Raw genomic sequence first — 26275 nt, forward strand, 5'->3', positions numbered from 1 at the left:
AGCCCCTTCACACTGTTACAAAGTGTATGTGAGTGAGAGGAAAGAGCTATGTAAAGCAAGAATGACGTGCCCTGGGAAAGCTGCTCTGGCTACCTTTCCCAAAGACTAAGACACCTAGGACATCAGTGGAGGCTAACAAGATGTTTCACAAGTTAAAGTTTTCCAAATTTTTGTTTGCAGTGACACTGAAGACGTCCTAATTGAGTTGTCAACTTATGGATCACAAAAAATATTTTTGATAATACATTGCTATCTGAATTTTGGTACACAGTTGGGAAAGGGTCAAAGAACTGACGATATTGCTAGATGCTCAAAAAAAAAAAAAAAAACCCCACCAAACTCCTACTCCCATCTGTCTATTAATATGAGCAAGGTTTCTTAATCCTTAAATCTATTAAAAAATAATAATCACTACTAAAAATCCTGTCACAATCTAACAATAGGGGACATTCTCTGATATCTAAACCCAACTGAAAAAATTTCATTTTATGAGTAACATTTTACCTTCTATATTAATATTTTCATAAGTTTGGCAATGCTTGTTATTTTGATCACTCATATATTAAAACTCTGAAGAATAACTTGATGCAGAGAAACTTTCATTATTAAAATCTTATGATTATGAGATATGCTATCAAATTTTTATTTTTATATGTATTTTTGCAATAGCAAAGTATAAAGATCAATAAAAGAACTTCAAAGATAAAAAAGTTAAGGATAATATTCCATAAGAAATATGGAATGGGAATATGAGTTAAGGGAGCAAATGGACTATAAACTTTTCAACTCTTAAGGAACAGCTTGCTCTTGCATTCAAGCCTCTATGGTATTTGGTTCCACTGGACAATATTTAAAAGAGTGATGTAACATTTTTAAAGGTCAGTTTTTATAAATACATCAGGACTTTTCATCTCTGATAATAATCCAAATACTAAAACTCTAGGACTCCAGGATATTTAACAAACACAGGGCTGGCACCCGCAAAGCCATGAGCACAGATGCCTACTCCACTTTTGTGCCTATATATCCCACTTGCCTCACCCTGCTGTTGGCCCTGGTTCCAAAAGTCACTAAGTGTAAGCACCGTGACCTAACCTCTGGGTGAGCCCCACTGAGGAACCCTAAAGGGAGATGAGAGAAGAGGAGGAAGAAAACAAGGGAAGCACAGGACAATAGGATTATGAGATTAGAGCCCTCCAACAAAAGGACAATGGGAATAAGGAAGTAAGGCTTCAGACTAACCAGTATCAGAACTGATTCTGAGCTGGGATTGAGTATCAGTTATGTAAAGTATTCATTTCATGTAGTGTCATCCAGCAGTTGGTAACATAATCCTGTCCAAAACAGACTGGAAGAATAAGGAAGGATGTCAATTAGTTCGGAAATCTAAGTCTCTATGTTCTTTCAGAAAGAAGCAAAGCAGACTGTGTTTGTCTCTGGAAGTGGAGGACGGGGTCAAAGCCAGCCAGGCTGGGGAAGGGGCTGCAGGGCACGGCCGTCCAGGACAGGAAAGGTCTGGAGAAGATACTCTGACCTTCTTCCTGATGAAGACAAATTATACCTAGACAATGCCTAACAGATCAGCATCTCTCACGAGTTCATAAAAGCCAGGTATTTTTGTTTTTTGTTTTTTTTTTTGTTTTTTTGTTTTTTTTTTTAAAGATTTATTTTTTTGACAGATAGAGATCACAAGTAGGCAGAGAGGCAGGCAGAGAGAGAGAGAGGAGGAAGCAGGCTCCCAGCCAAGCAGAAAGCCCGATGCGGGGCTCGATCCCAGGACCCTGGGATCACGACCTGAGCCGAAGGGGGAGGCTTTAACCCGCTGAGCCACCCAGGCGCCCCTTTGTTTTTTGTTTTAAAGATTTTAATTTTTACATAATCTCTACACCCAAAGTGGGGCCTGAACTCACTACCCAAGATCAAAAGTTGCACGCTCCACCGACTGAGCCAGCCAGGCACCCTGAAACCATGTCCTGTGAATAATGACACTATACCACCATAAGGGACATTCTTTTTTTAAAAAGTTGGGACTGCACCCCAGTTCAGCATAGAACTGTGGAGGCTCACACTCTCTACTCTCATCTGGTATGCTCCTCAATTTACAGAGACATCATGAAACACTGTGGTTTGACACCAAATATCCTCTGCTACTTTTAAGACTTATTATAAAACTGAGAAACTGGGACTGTGAAGCTTTGGGGAAGAGCTGGCTGAAAGAAATGTGCCTGGTTTGTGTAACTGAGATTTACCCACGGAGTAAGGAACTCAAGTGAATGGATTAAGTGGAACAGAATCACAGAAATGCAATGCAGGATTTAAAAAAAAAATGTCTTCACTTTGACTTCAGTGCAATAAAAGCTACAGATATTACATTCTTTTAAAGTTTTGGACTATTTTCTTTTGGAAGATAGAAGGAGGCTGATGCTAGAGGAGTCAATATGAAAATCACTTTTAAAAATTTAGTCTAGGGGCGCTTGGGTGGCTCAGTGGGTTAAAGCCTCTGCCTTCAGCTCAGGTCATGATCTCAGGGTCCTGGGATTGAGCCCCGCATAGGGTTCTCTGCTCAGCAGGGAGCCTGCTTCCCACCGCGCCCCCCCCCATGCTTGCCTCTCTGCCTACTTGTGATCTTTGTCTGTCAAATAAATAAATAAAATCTTAAAAAAAATAAAATAAGTAAAGAAAAATTTAGTCTAGGACCGCCTGGGTGGCTCAGTTTGTTAAAGCCTCTGCCTTCGGCTCAGGTCATGATCCCAGCGTCCTGGGATCGAGCCCCGCATTGGGCTCTCTGCTCAGTGGGGAGCCTGCTTCCTCCTCTCTGCCTGCCTCTCTGCCTACTTGTGATCTCTGTCTGTCAAATAAATAAAACCTTAAAAAAAAATTTAGTCTAGCAATGATATTTGTATTTCTCTTTCAAGATACACATCTTTAAATCTATTGTTGGCCAACACCTACACCTTTTGTTTCTATTGCCTGTGAGAGGGGGATCCTATGACAGTGCCCAAAGAACAGCACTTCTGAATGCTAATTTCCTTTCAATCCACAGTAATAAGTGTTCCTCTAAGAACGGTTATCTTATAAACTCAACAGAGACTGTTCATTTACAAGTAGTTCTACACCTAAAAAATAAAAGTAAAACCATTCTTTCAGAGAAATAGAGTATCTTTCAAAGTGTGACAGGTAGGATCCAACAAAACATTATGTCCTATCTTTTAAAAGAATGCTTATTCTCTAGCTGGACAGAATGCTTGCTTTAGATATAAACTAGACAAATGCTGGTCACTAGCCTGAACAAATTCATGACCTCAACCACTAAATCTGACACCTGAGAGACAGGAGATGGTAGCAGACAGACTGAAGTAAGACAAAAAGAAAACTGTATTTTCCATGATGTCCAAAAAGACTCAACCACATCTGAAGTTTGCATACAAATTCTGTTGACCAAATAGTCTTTGACAGATGTGGCACCCATTCTACAGGGAGGGTTTCATCCATTAGAGACTGTGTAATCAATACAGTGAGCTGGAATCAGCATTAATTTAATGTAATGGGAAATACGATGACTATTTTTATGATGAACATTCCTTTTGTGAATCTGGTTTTAAAAAACACATATATGCCTATTTGTATATTAAATCATAATGGTAAATATGTTTACTAAGGGTTTGAGAAATGATGACTCTATAGAATACAAATATTAATTTTTTGTCTGGAGAATTTCAGATCCAAAGACAGTAATATGTGTAACATCTTACTTGAGAATATATACATTTGGTTTGTCCTGATGAATCTTAATATAATCAAAATAGGATTAGAGGAAGGTGCTCTGATTCTCAAATGGGATTAACTGCCGCTAATAATATTGAGCATTATGCTAAACCAGGGACTTCTTAGATAATTTACATAAGTTATGTTATTTATCTCTCAATACACCTAGTAGGTACAAATTGTCTCCTGACTTTACAAAGGAGGAAACCTGATCAGGGGTGGTAAGGTGGCTTCCCCCGGATCTCAGACAGGAAGCAGCAAGGCTGGGATAAATCCCATTATCCAGCTGTAGAGTTTAGCTGAATTACTCTCTACATAGCAGAATCAGAAAATACTTGTTTAAAATTAATGTGTCTGGGATTAGCTCCTTGGAAGTCACATTTGGAAAGTCTCAGATGAGAGGACCCCGTGCAGAGAACAGGGACATTAGAAAAATGCCCAAGCGAGCACATCAGAAGCTGCAAGGATTTCAAGCACCAGAATGAAAACAAAGTGAATATACTTCTTGGTGCAGGGAAAATTCTTGGAGGACTCCCAGAATGCACATTAAATTTGCAAAATTACAAAAAGGAATTTCCAGGCAGATTCTCTAGCAGCTTAGGACTCACGTGTTTTAAAATTTTATCATTCTAGTTGGTCAAAGGTCATGCTGGAAGAATTAAGATAACTTTACCCAGAATTCTAGCCTAACTGATGTGAGGATGGTGCTGTGAACCACTGTTTTAAAGAGAATCTAAGGATTCATGGAATAGTAAATTTTGTCATCTACCGCCCTCCCCCCAAATCAAATCGACCTGCACAGCTAAGGAGAGACACACTCCAAGTATCTAATACATCACACTTAAAATTCGAAGTACAAAACAATGAGGTCATACAAAGAAGTGTGCATGAAATTACTACCTTCTACACGTTGGCAAATCTGTGCTCTGAGAGAATTTCTGGGTAATTTTATAGGGAAATACAATTGTTGTATTACAACAGGAAAAGAGCATTTTCTTTATTTTTTTAGAGTGAAAAGTCACATTAAAATCCTACTGCAATGGCATAAAGAGTGGTTCAAATTCTTTCAGGCAGACCTAAGACTTTTTCCAAGTTCTGATTGTCACAAGTTTCCATATACTTTGTTGCACATCACATTTATGCCAACATGAAGTTTCCCTTCCAAAGGATATGCAGGGAAACATATATCTACTTATTGTTATATTATAAAATTGAGAGTTCATTTACCATTCCAATACATTTTCTCAGGATGCTCCAGATGCTGAAGTCATTTCTGGAAAACATAGGAGAAGGCAAGCTTGTTCTGAAAGAAGAAAATAAAAATAAACGGTTAATTTTAGTACCATTGGCACTAGGAAGGAAAAGCTATTGCCATTAATATGAACATCACAGGCACATGGGTATAGACGCTGTAAAAATGTGCTTGGTTATGGACCAATGGGGTCCGTCTGGGGTTGCAGCCCTGATCACTATGTTGGTTCTTGTGAAGTGTCACAGCAGATCCACTGGCCCTGTCCTCAGTGTTATTCTGATCCTGGTTATTCCAGCTCCTCCTGCTGGGTGTCCAGATGTGTGCACCACCTCAGAGGTCCGTGTTCCTTCTGTGCACTGGCACACTAAAGATAACTGTCGCTGGGTTCACAACACACCTACCCTATCTTGATATTTCATATATTATTTTACTATAGCTGCTAAACAATGTAAACAATATGCCATCACAGGGCTTAGTTTAAGGTTTTTAAGAAATTCAGTGGAAAAAAGCAAATGAACTACAAAGCCAAAGCCAAATTTAGGCCTGGCATTATACATTAGTACTTCCCCAAAGACGCTAACACTGAACAAAATTTAGCATCTACAGAAGGAGCATTTTCAAAGCCCCTGCATGGGTTTGGAGGCAACCAGAAGGATGGTGGATGTCCATGGCAAAGGGTCTGTGGTCTGGTTAGGAACCTGTTAGGGGCTCAGGCATCCCGAAGTCGGACCTGGCTGGCCAGAGCCGCCCACTTTCACAAAGCACAATGATGACACTACCAAGGGGAGCAGTGAGAGGTGCCCAAACCAACTTTCTGAAACGCTGTTAAGATAGCACATTCTTTCTGGTTATCTTACCTATGGGCAAGGGATGCTGGCTTAGCAGTTGCCATTTAAAACATACTTCTGTAACTAAAAATACTAAAGAAAATAGTAAGCAAAATAATTACTTTCTAAAAAACAATTACTCTGTAAACTAAATTAATTTGAATTGTAGAAGTTAATGTAATTTTAAAATAAATAATATTTTAAAATCTTCCAGGGTAAAATTCTTCTGCTAATCTTTTTCTTTTTTAGAAACACACACTGCTCATTTGGCAGATCTGTCATCAAACCAGTCTGCTGGATAAGTAGCCACAGATGGTATTTAAATCACATTCTCCATAATCAGGACTGTGAATCCCTGTGACATGAACACGGGAACCAAGGGACAGATTCCCTGCTATTATGTACCATTCACATGTACAATGCGGTTTTACAGATGTGTATTTGGCTCCTGAATAACACGGGGTTAGAACTGCACCAGTCCACTTATATGTGGGTTTTTATATACAGCACAGTACTGTAAATGTATTTTCTCTTCCTTATGATTTTCTAAATAACATTTTGTTTCAGCTCACTGTATTATCGTAAGGTATTATACATAATACGTATCACATACAAAATATGTGTTAATTGATGGTTTTATGTTATCGGTAAGGCTTCCCGGCAATAGTAGGCTGTTAGGAGTTAAGTTTTTGAGAGGTCAAAAATTACACATGGGTTTTTGACTCCCTGGGAGGTATAGTGTTCAGGGGTCAACCATATTTTCTAGGCTTTGGCTACGAAAAAGTCAGCCAGAAATGGAACAGATGCTAAAATCTTTGTGAAGATGGAATGAGGGCCTGTAATTCCTCATTGAGTGTACAGGTTATGTTGAGTGTACAGGTATGTATTACCATTTGGATTAAAGGCAAGAATAAGAAATACTCTGGAAGCAAGAAGTTTAAAAGACATCCAAGGCTTTTTTTTTTTTTTTCCAGTTTTCAATTTTGAAATCATTATAGGACCGCCAGCCAAGAATCACACCTGGGAATATTCCACATTCATTTTTACCCACATATCTCATTATGATATTTTAGGAAACTGCAGTAGTTACTCATTCACCTGGAGGTCGGATTATCTGCAATGTTATCTATTCTAGAGCACAACCAGAAAGCAGAGGTAAAAGGGATTGCGGGAACAGGCCATCACAAAGCCCAGGTATTTTTCTCGTGTGAGACACACAGAAGCAAACTCCTTCAGATCACACCCTGTGCAATAAGCTGATCAAAGGCAGCAAGAGGAACACTGGCCTTCAGGACAAGTACACAAGTGGAAGTTGTAGCACAGTAAAAGACCTCAGGGTTGTTGACTGTAATCTGAGTCAAGAGCACAATGAGGCTGCCAAAAAGGCAGGTGCAATCTCAGACTGCCAAAAGAACAGTAGCAAGAACATTCCTAAGGACAACTCTGCAATGATCAGACTAGAGCCAGGATTCAGCTCCATGTGCCACTTTTAAAAGGAACCTTAGCACTTCCACTCAGAAAGAATTATCAGAGGCTAGGCAAAAGTGTCCAGAAAAAATTTCTTACAAGCAATGGATGAAGGCCATTCCAGAAGAAACAAAAGAAACTGGAGGTCTGGGGAACAGTAGGCATGACAGAGGTCTTGGGGTTTTAGAGGAAAGGGCCAAGAGTAATAGCGGCCCCACACCCCACCCTCCCAACAAGAGCCTTCCCTGTGCACCTTTGACCGCTTCGGTATTCTTCACAGCACTGATCAACACGTGACATATCACTGTAGGCTCCTGAGTATTAACTGCACCCCCCAAAATGTTATGCACACTCCCAGAGAACTCATGTTTCATCCACTGCTTATGCCTGTTGCCTAACACAAAGGAGGAGTTTAAGTAATTGTTGAATGAACTCTAGAATGTATAAGGCCTGTTAGCATGCATTAACTTTTTCATAAAGAACTTGGTTTTGGGCGCCTGAGTGGCTCAGTGGGTTAAGGCCTCTGCTTTCCACTAGGGTAGTTATCTCCCAGGGTCCTGGGATCAAGCCCTGCCTCGGGCTTTAGGTTCAGCAGGGAGCCTGTATCTCCCCGCCCTCCCCACACCCGGTCCACCCCAGCCCCCCAACGTGTGATCTCTGTCAAATAAAAAAAAATTTGTCAAATAAATAAATAAAATCTTAAAAAAAAAAGAACTTGGTTTAATCTGTACTACACAAATGATGAGGACAAAACCACTGGTGGAAGTTAGAGGATGCTGATATGAAAGTCTGTCTCACAGTTATAATACAAAATACAAAAATGATAAAGAAGAGATTCTTATTAGGTAAAGGTTTCAAACAGAGGCTGAATGATCCCTTTCTGTCATGGCCCAAAAAGGCACTCCTGCACTGGGCGGGAAGCTGATTTGAAAGAGCGAGGCCAGGGAAGTCACTGAACATCCTCTAGGGAACAAGATGGACACCCACACAGAGAATTATCAGCTTTAAATATTAGTGGGGCCACAGTTGAAAAACCTCCCACAGAAATATGAAAGCTTCATATACAAGTTTAAATTTTGCAGGGGCTACATTAAAAAAGATAAATTCATTTTCATAATAAATTTTATTTGGGAGTGATGTCGGCATCATGGTGCTGTGAGTCATTCCTCTTCTGTTCCCCCTGTTTTACAACTAACTGGACATACATACCCCGGAAGGAGGAAAAGCAACAACAATGAAAAAATGACACAGTGCCTCTGCACTGCGTTGGCACCAAGATGCCCAAGAAATGCCTCCATCTGTGTTCCCTAAAGTAGGTGGACCAGACCGTGGAAGAGGCGGGGGAGCTGGCAGCAGTGGCCTGGGATGGCAGCGGAGGCAGCGGCTGGCCCTGCAGTGAGCCAGCACAACCTTTCTGGCAGAGGAAGTAGAGGGGTAAAGCAGCAAGTGGGGGGTGGTCTGCCTGGCAACAGGCACTGCAGCTGGAGGGACCAGGTTCCCTGAGAAAAGGCCCCAGTGGCTGGAGGGAGGGAAGGAAAGGGAAGTAGGCAAAGAAAACGGAAGGAAAGCATCTCCTTCTCTCTGCCCCAAGCGGTAAGAGGCAAAAGGCTGGCCCACAAACCTCTGGAAACCTTCCCACTTGAAGATCCCCCCACCTGGCCATGGGTACACCCAAAACCCCAAGTGCTAAGTACATACCTCCCTCCCACTTTGCCACTTCTCTGCTTTTTTCATGCTTCAACCCTTAGCAGGAAGTCAGTGCTGATAACAAAAATCAAAAGTTGTGCTATAGCCCCATCTTCTGGAAAACAAAAGGAAAACCCCCCATCTACCAACCTGTTGAACTGTTAGAATCAAAGTAAACAAAGCCTTGGCTAAATAAGAAGTGTTCGCTACTTCAAATGTGGAGGCAGGGGCACTTCTCATCAAACACCGTGAAAAATCACTGGAATACGGTATCATAAAAAAATAATGACAGTTTTCCAGCAATGGAACCCAAAGATATGGAATATTACAATCTAACTAGTAATTTAAAATAGCAACTATTATGAAAGTCAAAGAACTGTAAGAAAACTCCAAATGGCAATATGGTGATCACAGGAATAAAATTAACAAATATAAGTGCTTTATCAGAGAGACTGAAATTCTAAAATAGAAATAAACAAATTCTGGAGCTGAAGAACTCAATAAATGGGATGAAAAATGCATTAGAATGTGCTGGAAATGGAGCTGATCATATGGAAGAGAGGATTAGCAAGCTTGAGAACAGAAATATAGAAATGATTCAGGTGGAAGAGACAGAAGAATTTAAAAAAGTGAAAACCTATGAGAACTATCTGACTCCATCATAAATGCCAATAAGAGAATAATGGGTATCTTAGAAGGGAAGAGAGAGAGAAGGAAGCAGAGAGTGCATTTAAATAATAGGTGAGAACTTCCCAAACCTGAGGAAGCAACTGGATATATAAGTCCACAAAGCTAACAGAACCCCTTCTTGTCTCAAGGCAAAAGGATCTTCTCCAAGATACATTATATTAACATTGTCAAAAGTCAGTAATAGGGGTGCCTGGATGGCTCAATCAGTTGGGTGTCTGACTTTGGCTCAGGTCATGACCCCAAAGTCCTGGGATTGAGCCCTGCATCTGGCTCCCTGCTCCACGGAGAGCCTGCTTCTCCCTCTCCCTCTGCCTGCCAGAAAGTCTCCCTGCTTGTGCGAGTCTGCACTCACTCTCTTTCTCTGTCAAATCAATCAATCCATCTTAAAAAAAAAAAAAAAAGTCAACAATAAAGAGGGAATTTTAAAGCCACCCAAGGAATAAAATATACAGTAACCTACAAAGGTCCCCCAGTAGGCTATTAGCAGATTTCTCAGCAGAAACTCTATAGGCCAGGAGAGGGATGAATGACATATTCAAAATACTGAAAGATAACAACTACCAGCTAAGAATACTCTACCTGGCAAAGCTATCTTTCAGGTATGAAGGAGAAACAAAGGCCTTCCCTAACAAACAAAAGCTAAAGGAGTTCACCACTACTAGACCTGCCTTAACAGAAGTATTGGAGGAACTCTTCAAGCAAAGAAATGAAAAGATGAAAGAACCCAAAATTCAATATGATTAACCAAGCAAGTAATAATACTATAACTCCTTTACTATAACTCCTTTTTTTTTTTTTAGAACACTATATTAAACTCACATTAGAGCATAAAGGAAAAGAACACTGAAAGTAACTATAGGCACTGTAACTTGGTAACAAAATTATAGCATAAAAAGAGATAATTTACCTTTACCTTTTCTATAAGTTGTACCAAAACATCTACTTCTTTCATTTGTACCATTCCTTCAAACAAAGTAATTTGGTACCCCCCCACAAAAAGAGATAATTTGTAACAGCAAAGGATAAAACCTTTGTGGTGAATGAAGACAGAGTGCTAGCAGCAGAAAAAGGACTACTTTGTGAGATGTTTTATGTAAACCTCATGGTTACCACAAAGCGAAAATCTAGAGCAGAGGCACAAAACATAAAAAAGGGGGAGAATGAGCAAATCACTATGGAAAACCACCAATTTACAAAGGTAGAAACAAGAAAAAAGAAACAATGGAGAGATAAAATAACCAAAAGGCCATGATAAAATGGCAGTAGTTAATCCTCACATAACAATAATCACCTTAAATGTAAATGGACTGAACTCACCAATCAAAAGGCAGAGTTACAGGGTGGATTAAAAAAAACAAGAGCCAGGCACTGGGTGGCTCACTTGGTTAAGTGTCCAGCTCTTGGTTTGGCTCAGGTAATGATCTTGGGTGCTGAGATCAAGCCCCACATCAGCTCTGCACTCCAGGCTGGGTTCCGCGGGTGGGGGTGCGTCTGAGATTCTCTCTCTGCCCCTCCCTGCAACCCCTCAAGCCCCAGCTCGTGTACATGCTCTCTCTCTATTTTATATTACATATCTTTAACATAAAATATGTATTATATATATAAGTATGTATATTTTCTATTAAAGATCTCTTTATAAAAAAACAAATCTTAAAACACACAACACACACACACAAGAGCCAACTATGTGCTGCTTAACAGGAACTCTAAAGACATTCATAGGCGCAACATGAAAGAATGGATGACAATACTGCAAGCCAAAAAAGAAAAAAAAAGTTTGGTGTAACCATACTCGTATCGGGCAACACAGATTTCAAGCCAAAAAGGGTACAAAGAAGGTCATTATATAAATGATAAGGGGGGTGTCAATATATCAAGAAAATATTACAATCATAAATTGTATGATTGTTGTTGTTGCTCAACAACAGAGCACTGAACATATATTAAACAACTCATAATAGATCTTTCGGGGGGACACCTGGGTTGGTTAAGTGTCTGCCTTTAGCTCAGGTCATGATTTCAGGGTTCTGGGACTGAGTCCTATGTCTGGCTTCCTTGCTGGGCAGGGAGTCTGCTTCTCCCCTTCCCTCTGCCCCTTTCCCTGCTTGTGCGTGCTTGCTCTCTCTCTCGCAAAAATAAATAATTTTTAAAAAAAATAGATCTTAAGGGAGAAACTGAAAATGATATAGCAACTGTAGAGGAAGTCAGCACCCAGTATTAGCAATGGATAGATTGTCCAAAGAAAGATAAAATCACTACACCTTAGGATAGATGGAATTAACAGACATTTACAGAACCTTCTTTTTTTTCTTTTTTTTTAATTTATTGATTTGACAGACAGAAATGAAGAGTAGGCAGAGAGGCAGGCGAGAGAGGGGGGGAAGCAGGCTCCCAGTCAAGCATGGAGCCCGATGTGGGGCTCGATCCCAGGACCCTGGGATCATGACTTGAGCTGAAGGCAGAGGCTTTAACCCACTGAGCCACCCAGGCGCCCCAGACATTTACAGAACCTTCTATCCACCAGCAGCAGAATACACATTCTTCACAATTGCACCTGGAACATTCTCCAGGATAGATATATGATAGGTCACAAATCTTAGCAAATTCAAGAAGATGGAAGTCACACCAGGTATCTTATCTGATCACAATGCATGAAATTAGTAATCAGAGAGAGGAAGTGAGTAGATATAAAAATATGTGGAAACTAAACATTCTTCTAAACAACCAATGGGTCAAAAAAGAAACCAAAAGGAAATAAAAAATTATCTTGAAACTAATCAGATGAAAACACAACAGATCAAGTATTGTGGGAGACAACAAAGCAGTTCTGAGAGGAACAGCAATAAATGCGTTATGTTAAGAAATTAGATCTCAAATAAACAACCTAACTTTACACCTCAAGGAACTAGAAAAAGAAAAAATTAAGCCTGAAGTTAGCAGAAGGAAGGAAATAATGAGGATCAAACTATAAATAAATAAAACAGCAGAAAAAAAAAAGAAAGGATAAATGAAACTAGGATCCGGTTCTTCGAAAATAAAAACAAAATTGACAAACCTTTAGCTAGACTAAGAAAAACCCTCCAAATTAGAAATGAAAAAAAGACATTACAACTGATACTATAAAAATACACAGAATCATAACAGACTACTATGAACAATTATATGCCAACAAATTATATAACATTAAAGAAATGGATACATTTCTAGAACACATAACCTATCAACACTGTGAATCAAGAATAGAAAATCTGAACAGACCAATAAGGAGGAAAGAAATTGAATAAGTAATTAGAAAAACTTCCAACACAGAAAACTCCCAAACCAGACAGTTTCACTGAATAATCCACCAAACATTTAAAGAAGAATGAGCACCAACCTTCCTCAACCTCAGGAAATATCTAGGAGGAAGGAGCACTTCCAAACTCATTCTGTGAAGCTAGCATTACTATGATACTAAAACCAGATAAGGACACCATAGGAAAACTATCAACCAATATCCCTATGAATACAGATGTGAAAATTCTCAACAAAATATTAGCAAACTGAACTGAGGAACACATTAAAAGACAACACACCACGTCCCACCAAATCCCACCCAGTGGGATTTATCCCTGGGATGTGCCTATAGCACAACATACACAGATTAATAAATGTAAAAGATAACATCAATAAAATGAAAGATAAAAATCACAGGACCATCTCAGTAGATGCAGAAAAAGCATTTGACAAACTTCATCCTTTCATGATCTCCTTAACAGATTGGGTATGGAAGGAACACACCTCGACATAATAAAGGCATATGTGACAAACTCAAAACTAACATTATACTTCACGTAAAGGAAACTGAAAACGTTCCCTCTCAGATCAAGAACAAAGCAAGGATGCCTACTCTTACCACGCAGATCTAATACAATACTGGAAGTCCTAACTGGAGAAATTTAGGGAAGCAAAGAAATAAAAGACAGCCATTGCGATGGTGTGAAAGTGATATGCATTCATAGAGACCATACTTCAAATTTTGAAATTTAGATCTTTTCCCGGGCTAACCACATGTATGATACTCTCTCATGATGCCACGCAGTAGCAGCTGCAGCCCCCAGTCAGCCACACGACTACAAGGGTAAAAAATCAATATGCTCAGAACCACTCTGCACCCATTCAACCATTTGGTTCAATAAATTACAGGAGATAATCAACACTTTTTATAAAACATACTTTGTATTAGATGCTTTTGCCTAACTGTACACTAATGTAAAGAATGTCTAGGCTAAGCTGTAATGTTCGGTAGGTTAGGTGTATTAAATGCATTTTTGACTTATGATATTTTCGACTTAATGATGGATTTATAGGGATGTAACCCCATTGCAAATTGAATAAGATCAGAGTAGAAAACCCCAAAGAATCAGTAAACACACACACACTCACACAACTTTCAGAACTAATCAACAATTTTAGTAAAGTGGCAGGATGCAAAATCAACAGACAAATCAATTACATTACTTTACACTAATGATGAAGCAACTGAAAAAGATAAAACCATCCTATTCACAATAACATCAAAAATAATAAAACACTCAAGAAACTGAACCAAGGATGTGAAAAAGTCATACAATGAAAACTACAAAACTTTGCTGAAAGAAATCAAAGTCACAAATGGCAAGACATCCATGTTCATGGATCAGGAGAATACTGTTAATATGTCCATACTACCCAAAGCAATCTACAGATTCAACGTAATCCACATCAAAATATCAAAGACATTCTTCAGAGAAATAGAAGAAACAATCCTAAAATCTGTATGGAATATAAAAGATCCTGGATAGTCAAGGTAATACTAAGAAAAAAGAACAGGGGCACCTGGTGGCTCAGTGGGTTAAAGCCTCTGCCTTCGGCTCAGGCCATGCTCCCAGGGTCCTGGGATCGAGCTCCTCATCCGGCTCTCTGCTCAGCGGGGAGCCTGCTTCCCTCTCTCTCTCTGCCTGCCTCTCTGCCTACTTGTGGTCTCTGTCTGTCAAATAAATAAATAAAATCTTAAACAAAAAAAGAAAAAAGAACAAAGCTGGAGGTATTATACTTCTGGATTTCAAACTATACAATAAAGCCATAGTAATAAAAAAACAGTATGTGGCATAAAAATAGACACATCAATCAATGGAACAGAACAGAAAGCCTGGGGCACCTGGGTGGTTCGGTCAGTTAAGCATCTGCCTTCAGCTCAGGTCATGATCCCAGAGTTCTGAGATTGAGCCCCACATTGGGCTCACTGTTTGGCAGGAAGGCCTGCTTTTCCCTTTCTTTCTGACTGCCACTCCCCGCTTTTGCTCTCTGTCAAATAAATAAATAATTAAATAAAATCATAAAACAAAAACAAAACAGAAAGCCATATGTGACAAACTCAAGCTGATATTAACACAACTACCACAGCTAACACATAACTAAAAATAGATACATTGACCAATGGAACAGAATAGAAAGATTACAGTTAAACCCTAGCATATCTGGTCAACTACTATCAACAGGAAATTCAAGAATACTCAATGGAGAAAGGAGTCTCTTCAACAAATGGTGCTAAGAAAACCTGGACACACACATGCAGAACAGTGCAACTGGACACCAATCTCACATCACTCACAAAAATTAACTAGAAATGGATCAAATACTTAAACATAAGAGATGGTACCATAACTCCTAGAAGAAAATATGGGAAAAGAGCTCATCAATATTGGTCTTGGCAATGATTTTGGGGGTGGAATGTCAAAATCACAAATAATAAAAGAAAAACGCAACAAATGGGACCAATATCAAACTCAAAAGCTTTGGACAGCAAAAGAAATAACAAAATGAATAAACAACCTACAAAGGAAAAATTCTGCAAATTACATATTAGGTAAGGAGATAATGTCCAAAAAATATAAAGAACTCAGTCAACTTAGTAATAAAAAATAGGTTGCCTGGGTGGCTCAGTGGATTAAGCCTCTGCCTTTGACATAGGTCATGATCTCAGGGTCCTGGGATCGAGTCCCGCATCAGGCTCTCTGCTCAGCAGGGAGCCTGCTTCCTCCTCTCTCTCTCTGCCTGCCTCTCAGCCTACTTGGGATCTCTGTCAAATAAATAAATAAAATCTTTTTTAAAAAAGTAACAAGAAATAATCCAATTAAAAAATAGGAAGAACTGGGGCACCTGGGTGGCTCAGTGGGTTAAAGCCTCTGCCTTCGGCTCAGGTCATGATCTCAGGGTCCTGGGATCAAACTCTCTGCTCAGCAGGGAACCTGCTTCTCTCTCTGCCTGCCTCTCTGCCTAATAAATAAATAAAATCTTTAAAAAAATACTATAAAAAATAGGAAGAAATAGATGTTCCTCCAAATCAAAATGAGGAGACAAATGAAAAGAGGCTCAACATCACTAATCACCAGGGAAATGCAAATCAAAGCCACAATGAGCCATCACCTCACACTTGTTAGAATGGCTATCATCAAGAAAACAAAAGACAACAGGAGCCGGTAGAATGTGGTGAAAAGGGAACCCTTATACATTGTTGGCAGGAATGTACACTGGTCCAACCACTATGAAAAACAACATGGAAGCTCCTCAAAAAAGAAAAAATAGATCTACGATTCGATCCAGCAATTCTACTTCTGGATATATACCCAAAGGAAATGAATACAGGATTTTGATAAGATACATGCATTCCCATGTTTATTACAGTTTTTTTTTTTAAAGATTTTATTTATTTGACAGAGAGAAATCACAGAGAGGCAGGCAGAGAGAGAGGAAGGGAAGCAGGCTTTCCGCTGAGCAGAGAGCCTGATGTGGGACTCGATCCCAGGACCCTGAGATCATGACCTGAGCCGAAGGCAGCAGCTTAACCCACTGAGCCACCCAGGTGCCCCTACAGTTTTATTTATAAGAGCCAACATGTAGAAACAGCCCAAATGCCCATCAATGGATGAATGGATAAAAAAAGATGTGGTACATATACACAATGGAGGAATAGTCACAAGAAAAAATATTTTTCTAATTTGCAACACAGATGGACTTTAAATAGTTGATACTAAGTGAGATAAGTCACAGAAAGACAAGTACTGGATGGTACGACTTATATACAGAATCTAAAACCACTAAACCTATAACAAAGAAAGTAAAGTGGTGGTTACTAGGGACTGGGGGGATAAAAGTGGTGGTACTTAAGGGTATGAACCTGAAATGAGTAGTAAATAAGCCGTAGAGATCTAATGGATAGAAAAATAAATATAGGCAATATTGTATTATTATTTTTTTTAAAAGGATTTTATTTATTTGAGAGAGAGCAAGAATGAGAGAGAGAGAGCATGAGAAGGGGGAGGGTCAGAGGGAGAAGCAGACTCACTGCCGAGCAGGGAGCCCAATGTGGGATTCGATCCTGGGAGTCCAGAATCATGACCTGAGCCAAAGGCAGTCGCTTAACCAACCGAGTCACCCAGGCACCCCGGCAATATTGTATTATTAAAAATATATTGTATTTTTATTTATTTAAATAAAAATTTTTTTCAGTGTTCCAAGATTCATTGTTTATGCACTACACTCAGTGCTCCATGCAATACGTGCTCTCCTTAATACCCACCACCAGGCTCATCCATCGCCCCACCTCCCTCCCCTCAAAAACCCTCAGTTTGTTTCTCAGAGTCCATAGTCTCTCATGGCCATCCTGATCAAAATTCCACCAGCATTTTTTTTTTAAAGATTTTATTTATTTATTTGACAAACAGAGATCACAAGTAGGCAGAGAGGCAGGCAGAGAGAGAAGAGGAAGCAGGCTCCCTGTTGAGCAGAGAGCCCGATGCAGGGCTTGATCCCAGGACCCTGAGATCATGACCTGAGCCGAAGGCAGAGGCTTAAACCACTGAGCCACCCAGGCACCCCTCCACCAGCATTTTTCAAAGAGCTGGAACAAACAATCCTAAAATTTGTATGGAACCAGAAGAGACCCCGAATTGCTAAGGAAATGTTGAAAAAGAAAAAACTGGGACATCACGTTGCCTGATTTCAAGCTTTACTACAAAGCTATGATTACCAAAACAGCATGGTACTGGCACAAAAACAGACACATAGACCGGTGGAACAGAGTAGAGAGCCCAGATATGGACTCACAACTCTTGGTCAAATAATCTTCGACAAAGCAGGAAAAAATATACAGCGGAAAAAAGACAGTCTCTTCAATATATGGTGCTGGGAAAACTGGACAGCTACGTGTAGAAGAATGAAACTTGACCATTCTCTCACACCATACACAAAGATAAACTCAAAATGGATAAAAAACCTCAACGTGAAGCAGGAATCTATCAAAATCCTAGAGGAGAACATAGGCAGTAACCTCTTCGATATCAGCCACAGCAACTTCTTTCAAGATATGTCTCCAAAGGCCAAGGAAACAAAAGCGAAAATGAACTTCTGTGACTTCGTCAAGATCAAAAGCTTCTGCACAGAAAAGGAAACAGTCAATAAAACAAAGAGGCAACCCATAGAATGGGAGCAGATATTCGCAAAAGACACTACAGACAAAGGGCTGATACCCAGATCTATAAAGAACTCCTTAAACTCAAAACAGAAAAAACAGATAATCACGTCAAAAAATGGGCAGAAGACATGAACAGACACTTCTCCAAAGAAGACATACAAATGGCTAACAGACACATGAAAAAATGTTCAGCATCATTAGCCATCAGGGAGATTAAAATCAAAACCACACTGAGATACCACCTTACACCAGTCAGAATGGCCAAAATCAACAAGACAGGAAACAACAAGTATTGGAGAGGATGTAGAGAAAGGGGAACCCTCTTACACTGTTGGTGGGAATGCAAGTTGGTGCAGCCACTTTGGAAAACAGTGTGGAGATTTCTTAAGGAATTAAAAATAGAGCTACCCTATGACCCCGCAATTGCACTACTGAGTATTTACCCCAAAGTTACAGATGTAGTGAAAGAAGAGCCATCTGTACCCCAACGTTCATAGCAGCAATGGCCACAGTCGCCAAACTGTGGAGAGAACCAAGATGCCCTTCAATGGATGAATGGATAAAGAAGATATGGTCCATATATACAATGAAGTACTATGCCTCCATCAGAAAGGATGAATACCCAAGTTTTGTATCAACATGGATGGGACTGGAAGAGATTATGCTGAGTAAAATAAGCCAAGCAGAGAGAGTCAATTATCATATGGTTTCACTTACTAGTGGAGCATAAGGAATAACAGGGAGGACCCTGGGAGAGGGAGAGGAGAAGTGAGTTGGAGGAAATCAGAGGGGGAGATAAAAATATATTATGTATTTAGCACAATATGTCCCAAATATTTGCAGGTCAACATGTAATGAACATAAAAAAATTGAGATACTTTACATTTATTCCCATCTTAAGTGTTTAAAATCCAATGTGTATTTTACACTTGGAGCACATCTCAATTTAACTCAATTTTCAATAGTTAAGGTGAAGCCTAACCTACCAAAACAGTAAAATGGCAGGTAATGAAAAAATAGCTTCATTTTTTATGATTTAAACTTATATTTATTAAGACAAAAGATTCTGCGTCTCAGTCACACTAGCCCCATTTCAAGTGCTCAAAAACCACAGGCGACTAGTGGCTACTTCTGAAAACACAAGGATAGTACTGCTCTAAGTCTGTGGGAAGAACTAAAAATCACTCAAATATAGGAGTCTAAATCAATGAGAGACTGTCCATAATCTAATGAAAAAATGCTAAATATTCTGTAGTGTTATTTAAAGCAGAGGGAATAATTTTTTTTTTAATAATTAGGTAGCAGATTTAAAACCTTTTAAACGGTTTATACTGAAAAGGATGTTTCTATATTTAAAAATTTCACTGCCCCCACCAGGACAAAAAAAATAATTCCTACTGATGTGGGATGAGGGAGGTATTACTCCAGGCAGAAGTAAGAACAGAGGAGAGTAGCAATCAGAATTTTCAGGCTGAAACCATAGATCGATTATTCTCTTCCCTTGGAGTTTGTCTGAGAGTCATTATATCCTGAATTCTATGCTTCCTTTTTTTCTTCACACAGAGAGAAAACACCCTGTACCAGGGACTGAGGGCGGTATGTCCTGGTTCTATTTTCAACGATACAGATGACATTACGGACGATCTGCACAACAACACAATAAGTGGTTTTGAGTGAAAAGTCCCACCACAGTTGTTTTATCTGTGTGATGCCAACGGCTCAGTGTGTCACCCGGGCATTATTCCCCCTACCCAGGGCTGTGGTCAGACCCCAGACAGAACCAAATTAGTTCACCAAGTGTGACTAACAAATGCTGTGCTAGAATCCCCCTTATTCAGGAAAAAAAAGAACGAACGAAAAAAAGCAAGCAAGCAAGCAAGCAAGCTGTTCAAGTTCAGGAGATCACTATCCCCCAAAACCTTTAAGGTAGTTTTAGTGGCACAAACTGCATGGCAGGCTCAGCCTGATAGAGCCTCTTAAATCCCCGGGAGCCAGACACACCCTGCAGATCTACCTGCAGGACACCAGGCCCACTGCACCCTGCCCTTGCTCCATGGCACAACTCTAGTCAAGGCAGGGCACACTTTGCTCACAGAGACTTTTTTTTTTAATTTAAGATTTTGTTTACTTATTTGTCAGAGACAAAGACGGGGGGGGGGCATGCGCATGAGCAGGGGGAGCTGCAGGCTGTGGGAGAACAGACTCCTCGCTGAGCAGGGAGCTCAATGCAGGACTCGATCCCAGGATCCCGGGATCATGACCTGAGCCAAAGGCAGACGCTGAATAACTGAGCCATCCAGGCGTCCCAACTCTATGAGACTCTGAAAAAGGTAGGAAAAGATTATAAAACGAAGGCAGGAAAAATGAAGCTGTGGCTGGAAGGAGATGTCAGGCGTTTCCTGATTTTCAGTCTGCTGCTTTCATGAGGCCCCATGAGCCACACAGGGCCTGTGCATGGGCACATGTCTACTCTACTGAAACAGCATTATCCTTGGGTGTGGGCTCTTTTTCACAGAGAATATAAAAGAATCGTGGGTTGCGAACCAGGGCCACAGCACACACTCTTTCCACAGCCCACCTGCACAACCCGGGACAGGCCTCCACGCCCAGCCTGCACAGCTGTACTGTCACCTCACCTGGCAGCTAGATCTGTCCTGAGAATAGCGTGATGCGCGGGACACCTGGAGCCTCATGGCAGCCAAGTCTCAAGTCTCTTACCTGTTCATCAGTCTTCAAGAATTTTAAAAATTCTTTGTTATTTTAATAAAGTACACACATATTTAGATAAAAAACATTCATAGTCACTGGTGATATCATCTCCCCACTAAATTATCTTCTCAATTTGTATGAGCTTTCTGTGTATCATAAATATTTCACTCACCACCTACATTGCAGAAAACTTTTTTCAAGTCTATCACTGGTCTTCTGATTCCTTTTATAGTATAATTTGCCAAGCCAAGTCTGGCGAGGCTATACGTGTTAGATCATAATCTATATTTGAAACTTAAATAGCTACCATTCAATATTTTCTCTATGGACAAGATAAAAACACTTCACCATTCTATTATTAATCACTGCAGAAAAAAGGGTAAATTCTTTAATTCATAAAGTTTTATAATCTTCTTAAATTTTCAGACATTCAAGTTCTATATCAAAACCAGCATAACCTACAAGAACAAAGATTATCTCCAGCATTTACCTACCAAGTAAACATAATGAGAAAAAAGTATACGGTACGTTTTTCAATTTATAAAGTAGTATGTTATATACCAATTGAAACAATCCATGCATGAACAAACCAGTCATCTTGTCCCACCTCCAATACCAATATAACCGTCTGGAGGGCTCCCTTCCATACTCTTCTCTTTGTAGAAACGTGCATATACAAGTGTATATTCTTTTCCTGAACAATTACCCTATAGATCACAATGTTTTTTCACTAAATATATCAAGGGCACCCCTCCAAGTTGATAGATGTAAGTGTACCTATCTTGTATCTTTGTGCACAGGCACACATGCACATATGTGTAACTTTGGTATCAGTACCATATCGTGCCTGCTGGTTTTGTTTTTTTTTTAAGATTATCTATTGGGGTGGGGCAGAGGGAGAGAGAAAATCCAAAGCAGACTCCTCACTGAGAATGGAGCTGACAGGACTTGATCTCACCACCCTGAGATCATGGCCTGAGCCAAAATCAAAAGTCAGACGCTCAACCAACTAAGACACTGAGATGCCCCGCTGGTTTTATTTTAATGCAGTCCTTTCTCATTTTGTTCTTACCTGATAGGTATTTTTCTGTACTTTTCTGTATTTTGCCAAATAGTCACAAATAGAGAATGTGTGTACACAAAGGGGATTTCTGACTGAAAGATTCCAAACCAGAACACTAGTTACACACACTTGCCTATGGTGTGTTTTTCCCATTCCATATTTTGTGGAAATTTATTCAAGTTAAATGAGTGAATCACAATCCACAACAAGAAACCTGTACAGGAAAATACATTTTGCCATTTTCCTGACAGGCATGACAGGCGTTCTCTGTTCTCATTCTTTTGCCCCAATGATGAAGCAAAAGCACCTTAATACATTATCTTTCTTTTTAAATCTGATGTTTTCATTCCTCTGGGACAGAGAACTAGAGATAAGCTTGCTGGGTCAGAACGAACACCTATTTTACATCTCCTCAAACGTTACCAGACTGCTTCCTGCAAGGGTTTAACAATTTCTATTTTACCACCAATCGATGGGAGGGAGGACTTTTCCGTACCCTCTCCACCAGCAGTGATCAGTGTCAGTAAAGTGCTCTTACCCAAGCTTTGTCAGTCTATTAGAAAATCATAATTATTGCTTTCTTCTTTGACTAGTAGTGAGTCAGAATATCTTTTCATGTTTAACAGTCCTTTAATCTTATACATACGTAAATTGACTATTTATATCATTTATACCACTGGATTTTTGGTCAATTTTTAAGAACTTGTTGTATGTAACAGATACTAATCTTTTATCCTGTAGAGTGCAAAGAAAATCACTTGCAGGTTAAAGAAAAAAAAAACCTGCACAAATATGTCTTTTATGGGTTTTTTGAAAATAGCTTTTAGCTTTTGTATCTTGGTCTAAGAAGGCTTCCTTCACTCCAGAGTTTTTACAGATGCTTTAACTCTTTAAATGACCAAAAAATACATGTGCATCTCAAGCCCCTATCTTTACACAAAAATAGCTCAGGACATGTAGGGTGAGTCCTTACTTGTTCACTGTTGACCACTCGTGACATAAGATCCGAGCGCCCTCTATGCCTTCTACAGTGGGACCTGTGAAGTCACCCAGGTCCCCCTCACAAGCACAAATGGGTTCTCTCTCCAACATTTCCCTCAACCACACTTCCAGGAATCTCTATAGTTTGCTAAAAACACCTCTGATCATTGATCCATAAGCTTCAGGGAGAACAGGAAAAGGTCAATTTTTTGTTTTGTTTTTTTTACAAGCAAGATTTCACAAATGCTCTGACATCACACTATCACTGAGCTAACTCTAACTGGTTCCACCAAGACAAAGTGCTTAAGAACTAATAGCTAACATTTAGTGACTATTTACTCCATCTTAAATCCTGTGGTAACCACTTAACATGCATCGCTTCACTTAATCGTCAAGGTAATGTGATAAACTAAGCACTCCGTAAATAACTTGTCCATGCTCACAAATCTAAAGAAGGCAGAACTAGGATTCTTTAACTTCAGAGCCCTGACCACCACCTGATTTGGGCAAACTCCAAGTAACTACCTATTCCAAGCCTCAGTGCTTCCATTTAGAAATATACATATATGTAAATCCACAGACATAAAATTTCATATCATGGTGAGGTTCCAATAGACAATGTGTATACAGTGGAGTTTTAAAAAAATTTTTAGTCTAATTCGTTGGTGTTTGTAAACTCAATGTAATGTTTCATATAACTAGCTGTTCCAATAATACACACACACACATTTATATACCTATATGATGGGGTCAGAAATTTTAAAAATATGTATTATTTTTTACTATGAGACTTTGCTAGTGATGTAGAACATTTATCCCAGTGCCTGGCAAACAAACTCAACATAGAGTGGATACTGATATTATTAATTATTTCAGGGAAAAACCATCTCATTCTTCCATCTGAGTTGTTACAGATTTAAAACTGCTGGGGCGTCTGAGTGGCTCAGTTTTTAAGCATTGGCTTTTGGCTCAGTTCATGATCCCAGGATCCTGGAACAGAGCCCTCCATCGGGCTCCCTGCTCAGTGGGAAGCCTGCTTCCCTCTCTCCCACTTCCCCTGCTTGTGTTCCCTTTCTTGCTGTGTCTCTCTCTGTCAAATAAATAAATAATATCTTAAAAAAATAAAAATAAAAAAGTAAAACTACTAATACTTTCTAGATGAATAATTTACTAATTACAATTTAAAAAGATCTAAGAAAGATCTGTTTATTGAACAATATTCATAACTATATAAAGTTTTGCACAGAGAAATAGCTAAGTATCACCACTGCTATTCAACATAGTACTAGAAGTCCTAGCCTCAGCAATCAGACAACAAAAGGAAATTAAAGGCATCCAAATTGGCAAAGAAGAAGTCAAACTATCACTCTTCGCTGATGATATGATACTATATGTGGAAAACCCAAAAGACTCCACTCCAAAACTGCTAGAACTTGTACAGGAATTCAGTAAAGTGTCAGGATATAAAATCAATGCACAGAAATCAGTTGCATTTCTGTACACCAACAACAAGACAGAAGAAAGAAAAATTAAGGAGTCAATCCCATTTACAATTGCACCCAAAACTATAAGATACCTAGGAATAAACTTAACCAAAGAGGCTAAGAATCTATATGCAGAAAACTATAAAGTACTCAGGAAAGAAACTGAGGAAGACACAAAGAAATGGAAAGGTGTTCCATGCTCCTGGATTGGAAGAATAAATATTGTGAAAATGTCTATGCTACCTAAAGCAATCTACACATTTAATGCAATCCCTATCAAAGTCCCATCCATTTTTTTCAAAGAAATGGAACAAATAATCCTAAAATTTATATGGAACCAGAAAAGACCTCGAATAGCCAAAGGAATATTGAAAAAGAAAGCCAAAGTTGGTGGCATCACAATTCCGGACTTCAAGCTCTATTACAAAGCTGTCATCATCAAGACAGCATGGTACTGGCACAAAAACAGACACATAGATCAATGGAACAGAATAGAGAGGCCAGAAATAGACCCTCAACTCTATGGTCAACTAATCTTCAACAAAACAGGAAAGAATGTCCAATGGAAAAAAGACAGCCTCTTCAATAAATGGTGCTGGGAAAATTGGACAGCCACATGCAGAAAAATGAAATTGGACCACTTCCTTACACCACACACGAAAATAGACTCAAAATGGATGCAGGACCTCAATGTGAGAAAGGAATCCATCAAAATCCTTGAGGAGAACACAGGAAGAAACCTCTTCGACCTCAGCCGCAGCAACATCTTCTTAGGAACATCGCCAAAGGCAAGGGAAGCAAGGGCAAAAATGAACTATTGGGATTTCATCAAGATCAAAAGCTTTTGCACAGCAAAGGAAACAGCAAAGGAAACCAAAAGACAACTGACAGAATGGGAGAAGATATTTGCAAACGACATATCAGATAAAGGGCTAGTGTCCAAAATCTATAAGGAACTTAGCAAACTCAACACCCAAAGAACAAACAATCCAATCAAGAAATGGGCAGAAGACATGAACAGACATTTCTGCAAAGACGACATCCGGATGGCCAACAGACACATGAAAAAGTGCTCCACATCACTCGGCATCAGGGAAATACAAATCAAAACCACAATGAGATATCACCTCACACCAGTCAGAATGGCTAAGATTAACAAGTCAGGAAATGACAGATGCTGGCAAGGATGGGGAGAAAGGGGAACCCTCCTACACTGTTGGTGGGAATGCAAGCTGGTGCAACCACTCTGGAAAACAGCATGGAGGTTCCTCAAAATGTTGAAAATAGAAGTACCCTATGACCCAGCAATTGCACTACTGAGTATTTACCTTAAAGATACAAACGTAGTGATCCAAAGGGGCACGTGCACCCGAATGTTTATAGCAGCAATGTCTACAATAGCCAAACTATGGAAAGAACTTAGATGTCCATCAACAGATGAATGGATAAAGAAGATGTGGTATATATACACAATGGAATACTATGCAGCCATCAAAAGAAATGAAATCTTGCCATTTGCGACGACGTGGATGGAACTGGAGGCTATTATGCTTAGTGAAATAAGTCAATCGGAGAAAGACAACTATCACATGATCTCCCTGATATGAGGACATGGAGATGCAACGTGGGGGGTTAGGGGGATAGGAGAAGAATAAATGAAAGGAGATGGGATTAGGAGGGAGACAAACCATAAGTGACTCTTAATCTCACAAAACAAACTGAGGGTTGCTGAGGGGAGGGGAGGTTGGGAGAGGGGGAGGGGAGGTTGGGAGAGGGGGAGGGGGGTTATGGACATTGGGGAAGGTATGAGCTATGGAGAGTGCTGTGAAGTGTGTAAACCTGGCGATTCACAGACCT

The 26275-nt window shown here is 39.6% G+C and overlaps 1 protein-coding gene across 7 annotated transcripts in view; it reads right to left on the minus strand.

The window, feature by feature from the left end:
* OSBPL1A (oxysterol binding protein like 1A) overlaps positions 1–26275 on the minus strand; it is a 231211-nt gene that overhangs the window by 28166 nt on the left and 176770 nt on the right. For all 7 annotated transcript variants that reach the window (XM_046024703.1, XM_046024704.1, XM_046024708.1 and 4 more), the window contains one exon: positions 4993–5068. In XM_046024703.1, the coding sequence (XP_045880659.1) occupies positions 4993–5068 (76 nt within the window). The remainder of the gene's footprint in view (positions 1–4992; positions 5069–26275) is intronic.

This window comes from Meles meles, chromosome 12 (assembly GCF_922984935.1).
Source record: "Meles meles chromosome 12, mMelMel3.1 paternal haplotype, whole genome shotgun sequence".
NCBI classification, from domain to species: Eukaryota; Metazoa; Chordata; class Mammalia; order Carnivora; family Mustelidae; genus Meles; species Meles meles.